Source organism: Lissotriton vulgaris, chromosome 7 (assembly GCF_964263255.1).
Source record: "Lissotriton vulgaris chromosome 7, aLisVul1.2, whole genome shotgun sequence".
NCBI classification, from domain to species: domain Eukaryota; kingdom Metazoa; phylum Chordata; class Amphibia; order Caudata; family Salamandridae; genus Lissotriton; species Lissotriton vulgaris.
Genome location: NC_141695.1, coordinates 207,418,850 through 207,436,419, shown reverse-complemented (window position 1 = coordinate 207,436,419; position 17,570 = coordinate 207,418,850). Strand labels below are relative to the sequence as shown.

At 45.5% G+C, this 17,570-nt stretch overlaps 1 protein-coding gene across 1 annotated transcript; it reads left to right on the top strand.

Annotated features, from left to right (window-relative positions):
• Positions 1 to 284: 284 nt before the first annotated feature.
• LOC147701209 (interferon-induced transmembrane protein 2-like) lies at positions 285 to 15,606 on the top strand. Its single transcript, XM_086929964.1, has 2 exons — positions 285 to 988; positions 14,577 to 15,606. The coding sequence occupies exons 1-2, from the start codon at positions 617 to 619 to the stop codon at positions 14,754 to 14,756; spliced, it is 552 nt and encodes a 183-aa protein (XP_086786090.1). The 5' UTR covers positions 285 to 616; the 3' UTR covers positions 14,757 to 15,606.
• Positions 15,607 to 17,570: the final 1,964 nt, after the last annotated feature.

Genomic DNA, 17,570 nt, shown 5'->3' with positions numbered 1-17,570 from the left:
AGATATTAATTAAGCGAAGAAAAATGTTTCTGTTTGGTAGGTGGGGCTGCACATAGGGGCGCTACCTACAGGTGGCCGGAGGGCTACCCGTTGGAGAAGCTTGTAGTAGGTATTAGAAATTTGGGACTGTAAGTACCAGAGTGCAAGAGAAAAAAACAACAGAGCTGGAGTATTAATAAACTTGACATGGACATGAACATTCTGAAGGAAGCTGCCGGAAGGCACAGCTGGTAAGGTTATGCAGAGTGAGGGGATTTAAATATCTCTGCTCAGAGATAAGGGACAGTAGTAGTTTGTTAGGGGTGTATGACAGGACTGGTGCTCTGTCGACCCACTCGATGTTTGTAAAGGGCGCGTCTGAGGCTTGTTTCTCGCTGCCAGACAGCAACAACTGCAACCCACGCACATGAAAAACAGCAGGGCCACTTCCTGGTCTGCAGGTTGAGTTTCTGCCGATCAGATAACAGAAGCACGACCAATCGATGCGCAGGTTGCGAAATGAGTCACCAGACCGTGATTGTGCGGACTTTCCTCAAGTGAAACACAAAGTTCGCAGAACAGAGAGAGGGGGCGAGTTCGCAGCAGAGAGGGGAAAGTTGAAGAACACGCTTTGAACATGGAGAACCCTGGGTACGAGAAGGACAACCTCAAGGGCCCCCCGGGATATGTGAACCCCGCCGGGCCCCCACCCTACGGGGCAGTGAACGCTACAGGTGCCCAGCCACCACCACTGACCCAGTACTACCAAGGAGGATACCCCATGCCTGGCCCCAGCGGGGTGCCACCCATGAACCCACATTTCCAGGGCTACTCCCCGCTCTACGGCGACGGCCAGAGCGCGCCCATCGACGTCACGGTCACCCGCACCACCACCGTCATAACCCCGGTGGTGGTCGCCAGTCAGCCAGACTATCTCTGTTACTCCATCTTCAACCTTCTGTGCTGCTGCCTCCCGCTGGGCATTGTGGCACTCATCTACTCGCTGAAGGTGAGTCCTGCGGGCACCTGGGCACAGCAGTCTTAATTAATGAGGGAATACACCTGTCCGCATGCCAGAGGGCATGGCGCCCCCCCAGAGAGAGGCCAGCTGCGACTGTCTCACTCGCTGGGTTATGGCGACAGAGTGGCATACCACAGTATTACGAGTATATCCCTCCATTTCTTTAAATGTATACTAGCCATCATTATTTTATTGGTGGTCCTAGATGGTATGGTGTATGGACTATGATAATAAATTATTAAAGGTAGGGCGCCACTCCTCCCCCACGCACACATATGCAAATCAGCCATCTTCCGTGGGTTCTTAGAAGGGCACAGCAGCATATCAAGTGGGAATGTCCCCTCCCCACATTGATACCTGTCGCCCCCCGGCCCCCACTGGTGCTGTCAGAGGCACTGAGTAGCAGACCACCGTATCCATGACCGCCTCAGACGGAGAGTCTACAGGCAGGTCCATTGGAGGGGTTTGGGCTGCGCTTAGGAAAAGTGAGATTTTACGCTCCCCTTGTTTGATCTCAGAGCGGGACCATCCTTTGTTGCTTGTAAGAGAGATCTGGCGCCCTCTCGTGGTAGCAGCCTCAGAGACTGCACAGCCATGCCTTACCCTTGCAGTGGCGACTATCTGTGGGGTGGTCTCCTGAGCTCCCAGCCCACACGCCTCTGCCGGGGGCCTCATAATCTGATAGTGAGCTTTGTGAGGCGTGGAAGATGCCCACAGCCAGGGCTTTAAGTGGGAAAAAAACTGGGGGTGCTCTAAAAGGGGCGTGACAAATTTCTTAAAAGGGTGTGGGCTATCCAAGTAGGGGTGTGGTCTAAATCAAGATAACTAGCATTGTGGGCTTTAGAAAATCATGATGTCGCATCCGGAAAAGGACAATAAAATAGGCAAAAAGGTATATTTATTAAGTATAAGCCATAAAATACCAAACACTTTTAAAAAATATGTAAAAATTATTTACATTACTTAGAAATCTATTGCAGGATTTCTCAAAACCCTTGAACATATTCACTGTGTCTATTTTGCTGGGGTTTCTTTTTTAATGCTTATGGGGTTTTCTTTCCACCAAAATCTTTGAAAAGTCTAAAAGCTTGGATAGTATCTCTTGCTGGCAGCTGAAACTCTGAACACAGTTTCTGGATATCTGTTTCACTATAAAGAATGCATTCATCACCAGAAGGCAAGTTGCCTAGATCTAGCACACTGAAGCTGGCTATAAGTTCTTTTTCAGAATTCGGGGCACATAGTTTATTGATATTTACAGAGAGACTTTGTTAAAACTGATTTTGATTATGGGCAACAGAGGTACTTCTACCGAAAATAGAGCACCCTAGAGACCCCTTTCGAGGCCCCCCCAAAAAACTGGGGGTGCTCAGACCCCCACAGACCCCCCCCCCCACTTAAAGCCCTGCCCACAGCATTGGTCCATACACACTGTAACGCTTGAGCCACGAGCAAATTGCGATGCATTTTTTTTGCGGAGTGTTGCTTGAGAATGTTTACTGGGCACAGCTCTCATGCTTTCCCTGGGGCATAATATCAAGGCTTTTACCTCTGCTTTAGCTGCACTTTTCGCCGCTAAAGCAGAGATAAAGCCATCGCCCTATTAACAAGGCAGTGCAAACATGCATTAGCGCATGTTTGTTGCCTTTTTAGTAACGCCTCGCTTTACATCGTTAATGAGATGCAAAGTAGGCGTATCTTCAGGAAAGAATAGGGAAATTAATCGCTAATCGCACATCGCGGTATCAACAAGCCAGCCCAGACAACGCGCAGCGATGAAAAAAGCCTCGCTAACCACTGAAATCCCCGAAAACTAACATCTGGAAATTTTCTAATTTAGCCATGTGCATAATGGGAGGTGGATTGTAAGGTTACATCCACTTCTCCCTATTATCAACATTTTACTTAGCGCAATGCTGACTTCGCTGGATTTCAGGGGATGTTGCTTTAAATCTCCGTATTTTGAAGGTTTCACATCGCCTGTTAGCAAATCGTTGTAAATACGCTGCTAACACGGCGATGTGAACCAGCGATATATGACGATAATGCAAATCGGGCTAAGCGCGATTTGCGATGATTATCGCAGTCCCTTGTTGATATCCCCGCTAGTCTCCTGGGACATATCATGATATGTCACTGGTGATGCACAGCCAGAGTTGGACTGCCCTGTAGGCCAACCTGGCAGGGCCAGAAGGACCTGTTTGAAAGAACAGCTTGTGGGCTTGTTTTGTGAATGTGTGCCGGACAGTCTTGTTTTGTAGTGGGTCAGTTTTGTGACAGTGTGTGGGTCAGTCTTGTGCTGTACTGGGGCCGATTTTGTGAGTGTGTGGGGGCTGGTGTTAAAGAGATCTTTTTTCTGAATGACTAGGATGCAGAGCTGTCTGCACCACTCAGGCAACCGTAATTTGCCTGAGGCGCACAAAGCAATGCAGGTTGGGAGATACACATTGTATGGGTAGATCTGCCCCGTGTCTTTGTGGGTGTGTGATAGCAAGTGTTGCAGCTGTAAAGCACCACGTGTAAACTGATTGTTGCACCATGCCTTTTTCTCCAAACTTTTTGCCTTCGTCCTGTATTTTTTCCACCTGTTTTTGTTGGCATTAGGACTCTGAGCACTTTAACACTGCTATTCAGTGCTAAAGTGCACATACTCTCTCTTTTTTTTTTACACTTGTCTGGCATATTTAATTTACCTGTAAGTCCCTTGTACAGTGGTGTCGCATATACCCAGGGTCTGTAAATTAAATACTACTAGAGGGCCCGGAAGCGCTGCTTGCACCACCCACAGAAGTACCCTTTCAAACCTGACTCAGGCCTCTGCCACTGCAGGGCCTGCAAGCGGAGTTTACTGCCACATTGACTTGGCATTTAAAGTTACTTACCAAGCCTGAAACTCCCCTTTTACTTCTTGTAGGTCGCTCCTAATGTAGCTGAAAGAAGAATTCCTTTGGATTATACTTTAAAGACTCATATCACATAGCTATCCATACATTCAAACTCTCATCCTAATCACACAAGGTCTAACACTACTCATCGACCCTGTGCGTAAGGGAAATATAAACATAAACCCAAGGTAAACAGTACAAGGCCGATTGCACGAACCAGAGGAGCTACGTGACGCCATTGCATGCGGATGAACCCTATCTGTGAAGGGTTGTCGATATTTAAGCAGTGGGACAATAAACATTTAGTGAGGGGAGGCGCCAGGCCTCACTCTGGAGATCTGATAAACATAACGACACGCGGGAGATTCCCGTTACAGGAGTTTACGAGATTTTGTATATGTAATTAACACCATTGCCCTACACTGCATATATAAAAAGAAACATCCTCAAACCAGAGTTAAGGTATACTCGAAGAAGACAGAGGCTATAACCCTGTACTTAAAATCTTAAACTACTGAATGAGGACGCCCTTTTTTCATTATCATCCCACAACCACCATAAGGTTGTTAATAAATGTTCCGGTCAAAACCAGTCTGCTTGAGAGTCATATAAACAGACTTAAGAAAGATGGTTTTATAAGCTAGACCATCGAAATGCGTTGAAGCATCGTCTTTTAACATAATCCGTGAAGAGACTGAAACCATAGATTACGGATCAACATAGCACTATCAGGTTCCAGCTCTAATTATTGTGATATCACGGATGTGTAAGTTCTGATGACATATTGTGCTGTCTTTTTTGTGTACTCTCTGTTGTGTAATATCATGTGTACAATTTGTTGAATTTATTTTGTAGACTTTGTGTCAGGGATGTTTTAAATGATTTTTAACCTATGAATTTATTTATGTATTTTATGGTATTCCTATCAATAAATATATCTATATTTTATTATATTGCCTTGTACTGTTTACCTTGAGTATATGTTTATATTTCCCTTATGCACAGGGTTGATGAGTAGTATTAGACCTTGAGTGATTAGGATGAGTATTTGTTTGTATGGATAGCTACGTGATATGAGTCTTTAAAGTATAATCCAAAGGAAACCTTCTTTGCAATATAGTTGTATCAAACCCTATTCCTTTGGTTCTAAGGGGTTCCTCTCATTTTCTTTTACACTCCTAATGTAGGCCCTAGATAGCACTATGGTCTGGGGGCTCTGTAGGTAAAAGTTAGGACATGTGCCTTCATTGTATGGCATGTCCTGGTAGTGACAAATAATCTATTTGGTTTCCCACTCCTGTGAGTGCTGCTCTTCTTATAGGTTTGCATTGGGGTTTCCCTGAAATGGTTTTCTGTGGTAATTTCTGATCTGAAAGCAGTAGCGGTGTCATACTTAGTATGTTTGGAATAGTGGTGATAAATCCTGCTTATTTGTTTAAGTGGATTGTACATTACTATTTTCGAAAAACCACTTTAAGAAAGTGGGCATTACACTGCGCTTATGACTCTGTGCTTTGTTGCCTGACTGCAATCCACATCTAGGGTAGAGTGACAGCTGTGCTTGTGCATACTTTCCAGACTGCCACTGTTCCGGAAGGGTTGGTTATAACAGTGTTGCATCTGCACTCATCTGCATACTGGATGCTCTACCAGGGCTGGGAGAGGGGAAGGTGGGGTGTACTTACATTTGTATAGGCTGGCCCCTGCCCTCACACAAAAGACTTGTTTACCACCTACTGATGTTTGGAGCAAGTGCTGGGGTTGAAAGGAGGGTATTGTCCACTTCCAAAATTCTTTTGAAGTTACCTCCACATCAAAGAAATTTTGAGTGTGAGTACAGGGGCTCTGCCCCCTTATTTTAGACACTGCATGGGACTTTTTCTTAACCAGATGTTGCAGGTTCCACATACTGAACCAGGAGGAACTGCTGTGCTGCCAGGAAACCCACTACTTGGACTTTGTAGTGCTGCCCTGCTTGACTGCTAGAGAGACTGCCACTTCGCTAAGGAAACCAATGGTCTGGTCTGTTGCCTGCCTGCTTACCTTTCATGCCCCCAGTGCTCTCCAGGGACAGGAAGGACAGGAGGGACGGCGCCTTCCTGCTCAGTTATGAATTTCTAAAGGACTCCAGGCCAGGGAAGCGGTTGGCTAAAGCACAGCATGTGCTTTAAACTTCCTTCGGCACCAGCATGTTCATCGTCATGCAGCCTTCTCTGCTTTCCGTTGTGGTTGGGCTCTCTTCTACTACTGCGTTGAGAGTGCTGCGTTGTTTCCCTCCTGTGAGGAGTGGCCAGGGAGAAGTACAGTGGTGGCTGCAGGTGGTATCCTCTGTGTGCAAATGGAGCCGCACTGTCTATCAAAGCGCCGCACCATGAGAGGCCCCAGATTGAGACCCCCCCGGCCCGCCTCCCTGATTCCTTATACTGGCCGCGGTGCTCCTGAAACCAGAGCCGACCCGCAGCATGACATGCCCAAAGGTTCCCGCACATGGGTTGGGGGAGAGTAGAGTGACAAAGACCTTGCTCCATGTCACGTCTTGGCCTGATGCAGAGGAAGATTCCACATGGCGGTGCAGGTCAAGGATGATGGGTGGGTGATATGCCACCCTGTCTTCCCAGCCTTGAGGGGCCTAATTGGAGTCGCCCAGCTGGTTACCAGCCTTTTGCTTTCGTCAGAGGAGGTCTACAACATTGCTGCCCTGATCGTGAGAAGCTTCAGGCACAGAGAGAAGATGAGTCTCGTTGGCGAAGGGCTGCACCTCGCGTTCATGGGCAGCCCCATCTACTGATTGCATGCAGGAGACCCAGCAAGGTTTCCCAGCCGACAGTGGCAGTGTGTGTATAGATGGAGGGAAGAGGCTCCAGTGTGATATCAGTGAATCCCTAAGTTACCGCATAGTATATAGTAGGAGGGTAGGTACACTGTCTCCTACCCTCTTATGGTGAATTTGTGTTATTTATGTACGGCTGGTTATATTTTGTGATGTTTGGCGATTTATGTGTGTAGGAAGCTGGCTCTGTATATACCATACCAAAGTAAGGTGTAGGGTGCACAGAGTGCAGTAGATCCCCTAAGACTCACAGAGGTAAAAGTTGAAAATTCCTTACTCTCCATTTGCGGTAGTGTGGGCGAGAAGTAAGGCTTTATCAGAGAATATTGTTAAGCATTTATTATACACACTCTATCAAGAAATGATATCAAACACTCAAAGACTTAACTCAGACCAATTGTTTGTATCAAAAGTATTTCTGTGTAGTATTTTATTTTCAGAACCAAGCAGGACTTGGTACAGATAAGTAAAATGGTACTTTTTGAGACAGGTTGTTCAAAACAAGCAAGCTGGATGGAACTGACTTTGTTTCAGGTTTTAAAAAAAATTCAAGACAGTAGGTATTTTTAATTACTTTGTGATTACTTTTCAGATAACTATTTAGAGTGATTTTTAGATTACTTTTTCTACTCAGTGTGATATGCCTAGATATCACACTGGGCCATTTCCTAGACAAAAGTAAGTAAAATAGTTTTGCATTAGAACAGAGTTCCTTAGGTTTCCATACAAACTCAACTTCACACTTTAAACTTTTTGAGAGGAAAACAGTCAATGCAATCCAATGGAGAAAAATGAGGTTAACGGTTTGCAGGTAAGCAATCGGTCTATGGGGTTGAGTTTCTGGGGTTAGAGGAAGGGTTACCCCAGGGTCAAGGATGCACTCAAAATGCACCCTCAGCAGCAATATGGCGGACGGGTGCACAGTGCTGAAGCACAGTGTTAGCCTATGGGGCTAGGGGCCGTTGGCGCGTGGCTGCTTTCGGGCCAGCCACAGGGTTGAGGGAGCAGAGCCCCTAGGGTTAAGCTCAGGGCAAAGCGGATCCAAGTTAGCACACAAGGTGCACCCACAGCAGCACAGGGGCTGCTGGTTGCAGGGTGTTGATTTGTCATCGGGTGCCCTGCTGTTTCCAATGGGAGTTGCCGATTTTGGGTTTTGGCTGCAGGCTCAGTCCATGAAGTCTTCTTGGAGGAACCAACAGCTAGGCAGGAAGTTGGAGGGCTCGGGAACGTAAGTGCACCTCACGTCTTCTTGTCCAGGGCGCAAGGCATCTGGATTCAGGGGTGCCTTATGAGGTCAGATTTTACCTCCCTGTGCCACTCGTGGTGGCTTCGGGGAGTCCTGGAGCGGTCAACCCAAGGTGGACTCGGACTATAGAGCACTGGGAGACCTCGCTGGAACTGGTGGGCAACTCAGACTCAAGCAGTAGGCGACGGGTGCTGTAGTGGTTCCAGGCGTCAGGTTTCTTTGTCCTCAGTAGGCTTGGAGTCTTTCTTTGGAGATTCTTTTGAACAGTTCATTGCATATCTGGTCTTTTTTTAAGGCAATCTGTTCTCCCAGGGGTTCTGGGGATCGCTGGCTGCAAGACAAGGCACCATTTGGTGCAGGATCTCTGGAAACTGCGCACAGGCCGGTAGGGCTGGTGCCAAGTCAGTTCTTCTCTGCAGTCTCCTCTGCTGTGCGTCTTCTTTTGTCCTTCTTCTTTGTAAGTTGCTGAGTCTGCTTTCTGGATTCAGGGCTGCCCCCTAAATTCTATATTTAGGGGGCGTTTTAGGGGTCTCACGGTAGTAGACAATGGGCTATTGATCTTAGTGTGTCTACACCCTTGGTATGCACACTCCAAGTGGGGGACTGGGCACAATCCTTTATCCTGACTGGAGAGTACCTGCAATCTGCAAGATGGCAGGCACTGAAAAGTGGGTTTCACCTCGAATCCCCCACCTGAGGGGCGGGGTTGGCAGAGATGAGCACACCTTCTGGGCTGCTCTAACTTTTCCCACCTGTCTTCCCCCTGAAAAGGGGGTGAGACAGGAAAGGGGCCTGCTCCTGATAGCAGGAGAGGCTGGGGGTCACGTTGGAAATGCAGCAAGGCATTTGAAGCTCCCCTACCACAGATGGCTCTTCCTGACCTCGAGGAGATGTGAATTCTTCAGCCCAGGAAAGGCTTTCTTTCTGGGCTCAGGGAGCGAATGCTTGGACCCTAGGGGTTCAGAAACATGTCTTGTGATGGCAGGCTGGTGTCAGGCAACCCACCAGAGGACATTTTTATGGGGGCATCTCTAGATGCCCTCTGAGTGCAATGTATAATAAATCCCACACTGGCATCAGTGTGGTTTTATTATGCTGAGAAGTATGCTACCAAACTGCAGAATTCAGTAAAGACATTATGGTGCTGTGGAGTTTGTAATGAGAAACTCCAAGACCTTATACTCTTTATGGCTTTACTGCACTTGCAATGTCAAAGAATGGACATAGACACTGTAGGGGTACAGTGCTCATGCAACTGTGCCCTCACCAGTGGTATAGTGCACCCAGCTAGAGGGGTGTCTTACCTATTCCATCAGCAGTGGGTTGCAGGCATGGCACACATGGTTGTTTGCCATGTCAAATCTTCACTTTTCTCCACACCAAAATACGCAGTCTGCAATGGCAGTGTGTGTGTGGTAAGGTACAGGACCTCTAAGGGTGACACAATATGCGTTGCAACCCTTTGAGGCCTTCCCTGGTCACAGTGCCCTTGGTACCCATTGTACCTATTACAAGGGACTTACATGTGGCCAGAGAGGTGCCAATTGGAGATACAACGGTACAATTTACGGAAAGAATACTGGCCATGGGAACCTGATTGGAAGGGACCCAGGGTACATCAAGGCAAAGTGCATCAGAAATCTGGTATAATGTGTGTGGGGGTATTACTGCAACAGAAACCCACTTTCCTACAATGCGTTATGCCTCAAGCCAATTACAGCATTTTCAAACCGTGATATTGTCTAATGTATGTCGTTTTTTTGCCTCGCACTCTAAGGATAACGAATACTTATTTCATGATTGTCATTCATATGTATAGTTGTTGAACTGTAATTAAAATGACCCACAAGACTCCATTTTGTGTTGCCATGCTCTCGGCAACCTGGTGAAGAATTGCTTTCCACGTCCCTGTCAAAACTTGCACAAACCTCCTTCCTCCTTGTAGTCGAGCCAATTCCGAGAAGCTGCCTGTGTGCCTCACCCCCCCAGTTGTGCCAGAGACTTAGCCACATCCTGTCCATTGTTGGTAACTCAGCCTGTCACGACCAACTCCTGTGCCCCGTGACCACACCATCTTGTCAAGGAAGCACAAGTCTGTGCCCTGTGACCACACCATCTGATCAAGGAAGCACGAGGCTGCGCCCTGTGACCACACAATCGAGCAAGGAAGCACAAGGCTGTGTACATTGTGCAATCCGAGACAGATGTCCCCTGGCCACGATTGCACCACATGAGACTGACGAAGAACTTGTCTGATGAGGAACTTGTCAAAATGTGGAACTATGTATTGTGCAAATGGGCGTGGCTAGCACTATAAGTATGTGTGCGCTGCGGAGTAAAGCAGCGCTCTCCGTAGAATTGTCTTTGTACCATTCTGGGACCCTGTCCTTAGCTCTAGCTAATAAATAACGTACTTCCCTCCACGGCTGGTTGTCCTGGTCTCTTTGGTAATGTATGATTTAAGCAAGAAGAACCCGTACATTCTAGGTGTCCCCTGCACCGCTGGCTTTGACTCTCCTAGTGGGGGGTCTTTAAAAAGCCACTTCTACAATTTGGCGCACAACGTGGGGCATCTTCGGTGGTTGTCATCGAGCCTGGTGGTCGTGAGGGGTCCGTGATCGAATTCCAAGGGAGGCGCGCCACTATATCGGCTGAAAATTGTCTTTGTGGGCCCGAGGTCTCCGATTGCATGATTCCTCCCTCCAGTGGGCTACCCGACTGCGGCCCCGACTGACGCCCCAGTTCTGGTTCCTAGTTTTGGAAGATCAAGACCTTTGTGACACTTGCCGTGTGATGGAAGATTGATGGTCAGGTAAGAGTGGGAGTGGCCCACTTCTTTGGTGAATTGTATTTTGGTTTTGGGTATTGTTCGACTTTTGCAAAAGCCGAAGCCAGAGGGTAAGAACAGGTATATGCTGTAAATATTAGATTTTACCCTTTGATGTTTGGAACCAAGATACACATCTAGAGATGCCTATATTTAGTAAGGTTCGGAAATCGTGTTGTTGTTATTGTACACAGGACTCCGCATTGGAGGAATCTTGTCCTTTGGGGACCCCTAATCATGAAGTCTAAGCTAAACATGGTTTTGGGCCGATTATGTTTTCCTCACTTTGGCACAAATATACAAGGGGTAGTGCTGAATTACAATGGACAATGTACGGTAGTTTTGAACCTCCCATATTAGATAATTTAGAGGAAAAGTTGTTTCAAAGAAAAGCTAGAACTGCAATGTTTGATTCCTTTTGGGTTTAGTGCAGGAAGTCCAAACAGAAAGAAATCAAACTCAAAAAGAACGAAGCTAAAATAATATGTATGAGTATGATTCAGAAAGCCCAGAATCATGATAATCAGAGAATAGAATAGGGTATAGTAATACAGGGTAGATTAAATAGAATGCAGGTAGATGGAGATACCTGTAATAGTACATTGAGAGAGGCACTCAAGAGTGCAGGGGGCAAAATATACATTTAGGTACAATGGAGAAGTCTTGTATTATTTTATTTGTGTGTGTGTTTATACATTGCTGCTACAACACCTTGGGTATTAGTACCTTTTATATATAACAAATTCAACTAGAAGATGGACTTGCATCCTTACAAGTAACATTGTAAAAGGGAAATGCATAAGAGGAGAAGGAGAAGTGGGACGCAGGGAGGCGGGTGATGAGGAACTGAGGTGAAAGAAGCAGAACTGATAGCAGACACTGACTATCTAATCACAACTAACTAGCTAGATTGAAGAACAGAGAACGGATAAGTCTTTGAGGAACCCACGAAGGAGGAAGATTTTTAGTTCCTGAGGAAGGATGTGGAGTTGATTGTTTTCATGTCTCAATAGTATGAGTTCTCAAATGCAGCTCCATCATTGTGTGATTGGCCTGTTTAGATTTGAGGGTTAATGTTTCAACAAGTAGGGAGCTTCTGAGATCCCTTGATGGTCCCGACAATGTCAGCAAGGTGAACATACAGCCTTGTTTGTTCTGATAGAGAATCCTGTCAGCCTTAGGCAGGCACCGGTCAAAGCTCTTTTAGGACTGCGGCTATGTGAGTGATGGTTATTGAAGATGATACTTTGGTTGTGGTTTTAAAAGCTCCAAGTGGAATCCATGTATGATGGAATAACATCGAACGATTAGGAGGTGAATCATATTTAGGCAAGACGCAAACTAAAGAGCGGTTCTAACTTCTTATGAGCTCGTATCTGTTTGATGTGTTTGCAGTAACCAATCCGTAGTGATGTAGCATACGCTTTACAGAGTCATAGCAAAGTGCATCTGAAATAAGATATTCCAAAAAGCAACTTATATGAAATACATTTTACGAATGTTGTTGTTTTTGAGCAGTGTTTCATTTGAGGGGACTTTACTGTTCTGTTGGGATTAAGAGAGATGCATTTTGTTTTTGTAGAAATTTGGGAGTTTAGATAATAGGATGAAGACCTTGAATTTGACTTTTTTGGAATGACAAAAACGTCGGACAAGTTAGCTGCTGGAGCAGCATGTCCCTCCAATGAGGTAGTCATTGGAATATATCTGCTCTCCTTGTGGTTGTGTTCCAGATCAGCACCCTTAATTAAAAGCTCATCTGTATTTTTAGTCTTGGTAGCCGGGCTAATGAGCGGTACCAGGGTAACCTGAAACGCTTGGGGTAGCAACACGCGGGGCCATTTCAGAAATTGAACTTGGGGCTGTCAGAGTTCTGCATGTTTGTTGTGATGGGCGCTTCTCAGTGAGCGAAACCTTTTGTTGCCCAGTGTCGGGAATCAATGGAATGTGGTCACTTTTTGATAACAACCAGGAGAGATGGAAGCAGCACTCCTTCCGGAGAGATGTTAAAGAGCACTTGAGGGTCCAGAGAACACGAGGCCGAGATGCATGGGAAGAGGTAGCAGATTACCATAAATAGGCTGGTTTAGAATATTTCCATTGAGGGCTCTGCAGCAGAGTGACTGCCCTTGGCTGCCATATTGACTGGTGACCTAGTTGAAATCTAGCACAATAACCAAGTTCCAGGGGCCTCATTTATAAAAAGTGACGCATCGCTGCGTGAAAACAGCGATGCGTCACTTTTCATTGCGCCCTCCTTGTGACACCAATGATGTGTCATATTTACAGTATGATGCATCATGTCGCAAGGAGTTACAGATACGTCAGTATTTCTGACGTATCTGTATCGCGCAAAAGTGACGCATTGCTTGAGTGTGTCACAAAAGTGACGCAACTCCAGCAATGTGTCCTTTCACATGGGGCACGCCCCATGTGAAAGGACTTGCGTCAGTCTTACGACTGCTGTAAGGCAGGCATATGATTTTGACGCATTTGAGTCCTAGAAATGGCGCAGTAAAATCTCATAGATTTCACTGCGTCACTTCAATGACCCTTTCTTGCGTCAATACGCCCCCCTTGCATACATTATACCTGGCGCAGGTATAATGTGGCGCAGGGGTTTACAAAGTGACGCATCTACCTAGATGCGTCACTTTGTAAATATGGCGCGACAAGGCGCATTTTTTATGCCACTGGTGCGTCACAAAAAGTGACGCACCGGCGGCGTAAAATTGATGCACAGCCTCATAAATGAGGCCCCAGAACTTTTGCACAACAATGAATGGTGGTATTACTTTAAGTGATTTGGAGTTTTATTCAAATGTCATTTCATAATTAATGCACCATGCTTAAAACAAGGCACATGGCATGTTTCTATTAACATCCCTATGTTTATCCAAGCTGACATTTACACAGATATGCACAATAAGGGCCAGATGTACAAAACGTTTTTGAGGTTGCTGCAATCGGGCCGTTTGCAACCGCAAAAAAGCATTTTTTTAATGTACAAAGCCTTATCTGTAATTCGGTAACTTATTATTGACTCACAAATTGGGTTTGCGATTCGGTATTATGAAGTGGCATGTTTAGGGCGTCCCTAGTACTGAATCACAGTGGTATGTATGAATGTTTTGCGACTGAAATGTGGTCGCAAAACATTCACATTTTACCACCTACTTCAAGGATGTGGTAACCCATACACAAATGGGTAGGTCCCCATGGGACTCCTTCCCCTTTGTGGATGTTTGTAAAAACATTTTTAAGACAAGGCAGTGGTCTCTGGGACCACTGCCTGCTCTTAAAAAATGGAAAGAAAATGTTTCTTTTTTTTTTTTTTAAATGCATCCCATTTTCCTTTATGGAAAACGAGCTGCATTTCCCAATAGAAAAAAGATTGCTTTACTTGAAAGCAGTCAAAAACATGCTGGCCTGCTGACCCCAGCAATCCACCATCCCTCTGATTTTTGCGATTCTCAATGGCTCGAAAACCGAGACCTACCTCATGAGGTCGGTCTAGTTGCGATCCACTAGGAATCGCAGAAAGTATAAATCACATTTTCGTACATTGGTGTTTGCAATTACCAAATAGCGAATCGCATCAATTTGCTATTTGGTAGTCTCAAAAGATTACCTATGTACATCTGACCTTTAGGCACTAACATATACTAAGTTGACGTGTGCAACAGTGCTACAGAGCCAAGCACCTCCAAAAAGAAACATGTTATCATATTATAAAACTTTCAGATGCAGACAAGCTTTACCTCACCAATTTTTTTCTTGTTTTTTAGACCCAGGACTGCAATGCCAGAGGAGACCTGGTCGGGGCAAGACATAATTCCGAAACAGCGCGCACAATGAATAGAATCGCTTTTGCCTTGGGATTCACAATTTTTATCATTTATCTGATCTGCGTGATTGTGCTGGTCATCATTCCTAATAACCAACCTCCCAATGATCCTCATTACTAAATCATTGGCAGTTAAGGTTACTACTTATGGATTGGGATCAGGTTTAGGTTAGCATTTATTAGCTATAAGGAAGAGGAAGAACATTTGTGGTTCCCATTGGAATAGAGTCTGTATACACTTTTTTATAATAGAGATGTCAGTGGTACCAAAATTATGAGATATACATCAGTCATAAACCTGGGGATCCAAGGTCAGATAGGATAGGCATTAATGAAATTGGGAAGGGTTAATATAATGGGTGCTGTTGATTAAGAGCCTCAGTGGTTGGGTAAATTTAGGTCTAGCAGACCAAGGCTTAAGTCTAGGCAGGTCATGATTACAAAGACTAAAGGATGAGATGAGTTTGTATTTTGTTGAGAAGGGTCGAGTAGCTTTAATGCTTGATGCAAGATCATATATGCCACTGGAAACTTTGAAAAAGGCCACAAAGAATATTTCTGCAGTTCTAATTGGCTGGGTTGAAATGGACATCATGCCAGCTATGGTTGCCTGAAGATCCATCCCATCATCACTCATTGAAGAATGTTCTGAAAGCAACTATTGGAGTACAAATATAAACAAGAACTGGCTGGACCAATCTGTGTTCTGGGTGTGAATTGAATCACTGTAGAGCTGCATTTTCTATTTGAAGAAATACTGTTTATTTTAATAGAACTATTCTAAGGAAGTCGGCCACCATGAGTGAAGCGGCTGCCCTGTTTTATGGTGAAATCTTCCCAATGAGCTAACACCATTTTCTTATGATTATTTCTTCCTGCCATTTATAAATGATCCCTTACTTGTTCAAATTGCACTCTTTGTGTTTCAGGAGACCAACGTGTAATAAAATTGATCCATTATGTGCGAAAAAGCTCCATGACACTTTAAATGTACACTTCCATGCATCGTTTTGCATCTTTTGCCTCCTTGAGTAGTGGAATGTCCCCATGTGCCATGAAGTCAAAGTAAAGCCATAAAACTATCACCCTGAGCGCTTTCGTCCCCAGAAACCTTGAACCACTCATGTAAGCTCATACATTGTGTTCACCAGCCTTGACCTTTTAGTTTTGAAACTGCATCTAGTAGCCATGAATTGTCCCTTATGAGAATTGAAGTCTCCTGGGCAAGGTGTCAAATTAACATCTTTAGTCATTATTCTCTCTGAATGCAGTAGCAACCCGCCTACATGCTTTTCAATTTCTCAAAAGCCATAAATCAGTGCTTCTTATCCACATGACTTCTGTGGACCCCCAGTGATTCCCCAATGGAAGCCGGGGACCCCAGACTAAGTGATGTGTTTATTTTTTATTTTATTTATTTTAGTGTTTTATAGAGCGCGAACCAGACCCATGAAGGTATCAGAGCGCTTTACAGGGTTGACATGTGGTATACATAAGACTTAGGAGGGGACGGACCCATTCGGATAAAGACAGGTAGAAACAATATATAGAGAAAATAAGCAGTCTCAAAACCTGGATACATTTGAGATAAGAACAAGTCGATACATTGAACAAGAAAAAAAGCAGTCTCAAATCCCGGGTGGGATGCCTGGAAGAGCCGTGTAATGCCGTAGTGGTAGGTCAAACCAGGTCGCAGAGATGATTGTAATGTGAGCGTTAGGAGAGGAATTTACCCATTAGGAACGTTTTGGCCTCCTTTTTGAAGCGTGCAAAAGACAAAAGTCTTCTGATGGCGGGCAGGAGTGAGTTCCATATTCTTGGGGCAGCCCCAGAGAAATCCCGATTGTACGTTTTTTTTCTGAAGCGTTCGGGTTGGAGCACAAGGTCTCTGGCGGACCAGGAGTTTCTGGCTCCTTTGGATATCACGAGTTTCTGGGTGACAAAAATGCAGAGGACTTGGAGTAAAGGGCCTTGTGAGTGATGCAAGCCAGCTTAAATTGGATTCTGGCCTCAAGAAGAAGCCAGTTCAGAGCTTTAAGGTTGGGTGAGATGTGGTCGAATTTCTTTGAACCAGTTAGGAGTCTGGCGGCTGCGTTGAGACAGGCTTTCAAAGGGGCCAGAGAGTTCTTGGGTAGGCCTGCAAGGGTAGAGCTAAGCATGGGCGAATTTAGCAAATTCGCAATTCGCAGATTTGCGAATTTGCGATCTGCAAAATTCGCGAATTTGTGCGAATTTGCGTATTTTTTTTGCGTGTTCGCGGGGCAATTTGTGTGTTCGCGGGGCGCTTTGCTTGTTCGCGGGGTTTTTTTTGTGCGAGACCGCTCCTTGTTGTGCTCTTCTGCCCTCTGCCCCACTCGTTTTTGTGCCATTCTGCCCTCTGCCCCACTCGTTTTTGTGCCCTTCTGTCCTCTGCCCCACTCGTTTTTGTGCCATTCTGCCCTCTGCCCCACTCGTTTTTGTGCCCTTCTGCCCTCTGCCACACTCGTCGTTGTGCCCTTCTGCCCTCTGCCCCTCTCCTGTTTTATTTAAGAATGGCACCGGCAAGCGGCCAGCGCCATTCTAAAATAGTTACTAAGTTAGCTTCATCAGGAAGCACTAATAGATAAAATAAAGCAGGTGCTCGAATTCAGTTAAACTCGAGCACCTGCTTCTATTAGTGCTTCCTGTTGAAGCTAACTTAGTATCTATTTTAGAATGGCGATGGCAGCTTGCCGGCGCCATTCTAAAATAGTTAAAAGCTTGAAGTTTGAACTTTTGCGCCCTTGATCCGTTCCGCTCGCGAATTCGCGGATTTTCGGCAAATTCGCGGGAGATCGCAGATTGCGAATTTGCTGAAAATCCGCAAAATCCACGAGCGGAACGGATTTTGCACCCATGCTTAGGTAGAGCATCCATATTCTAGTCTGGAGATGACTAGTGCCTGAATTGCCATTTT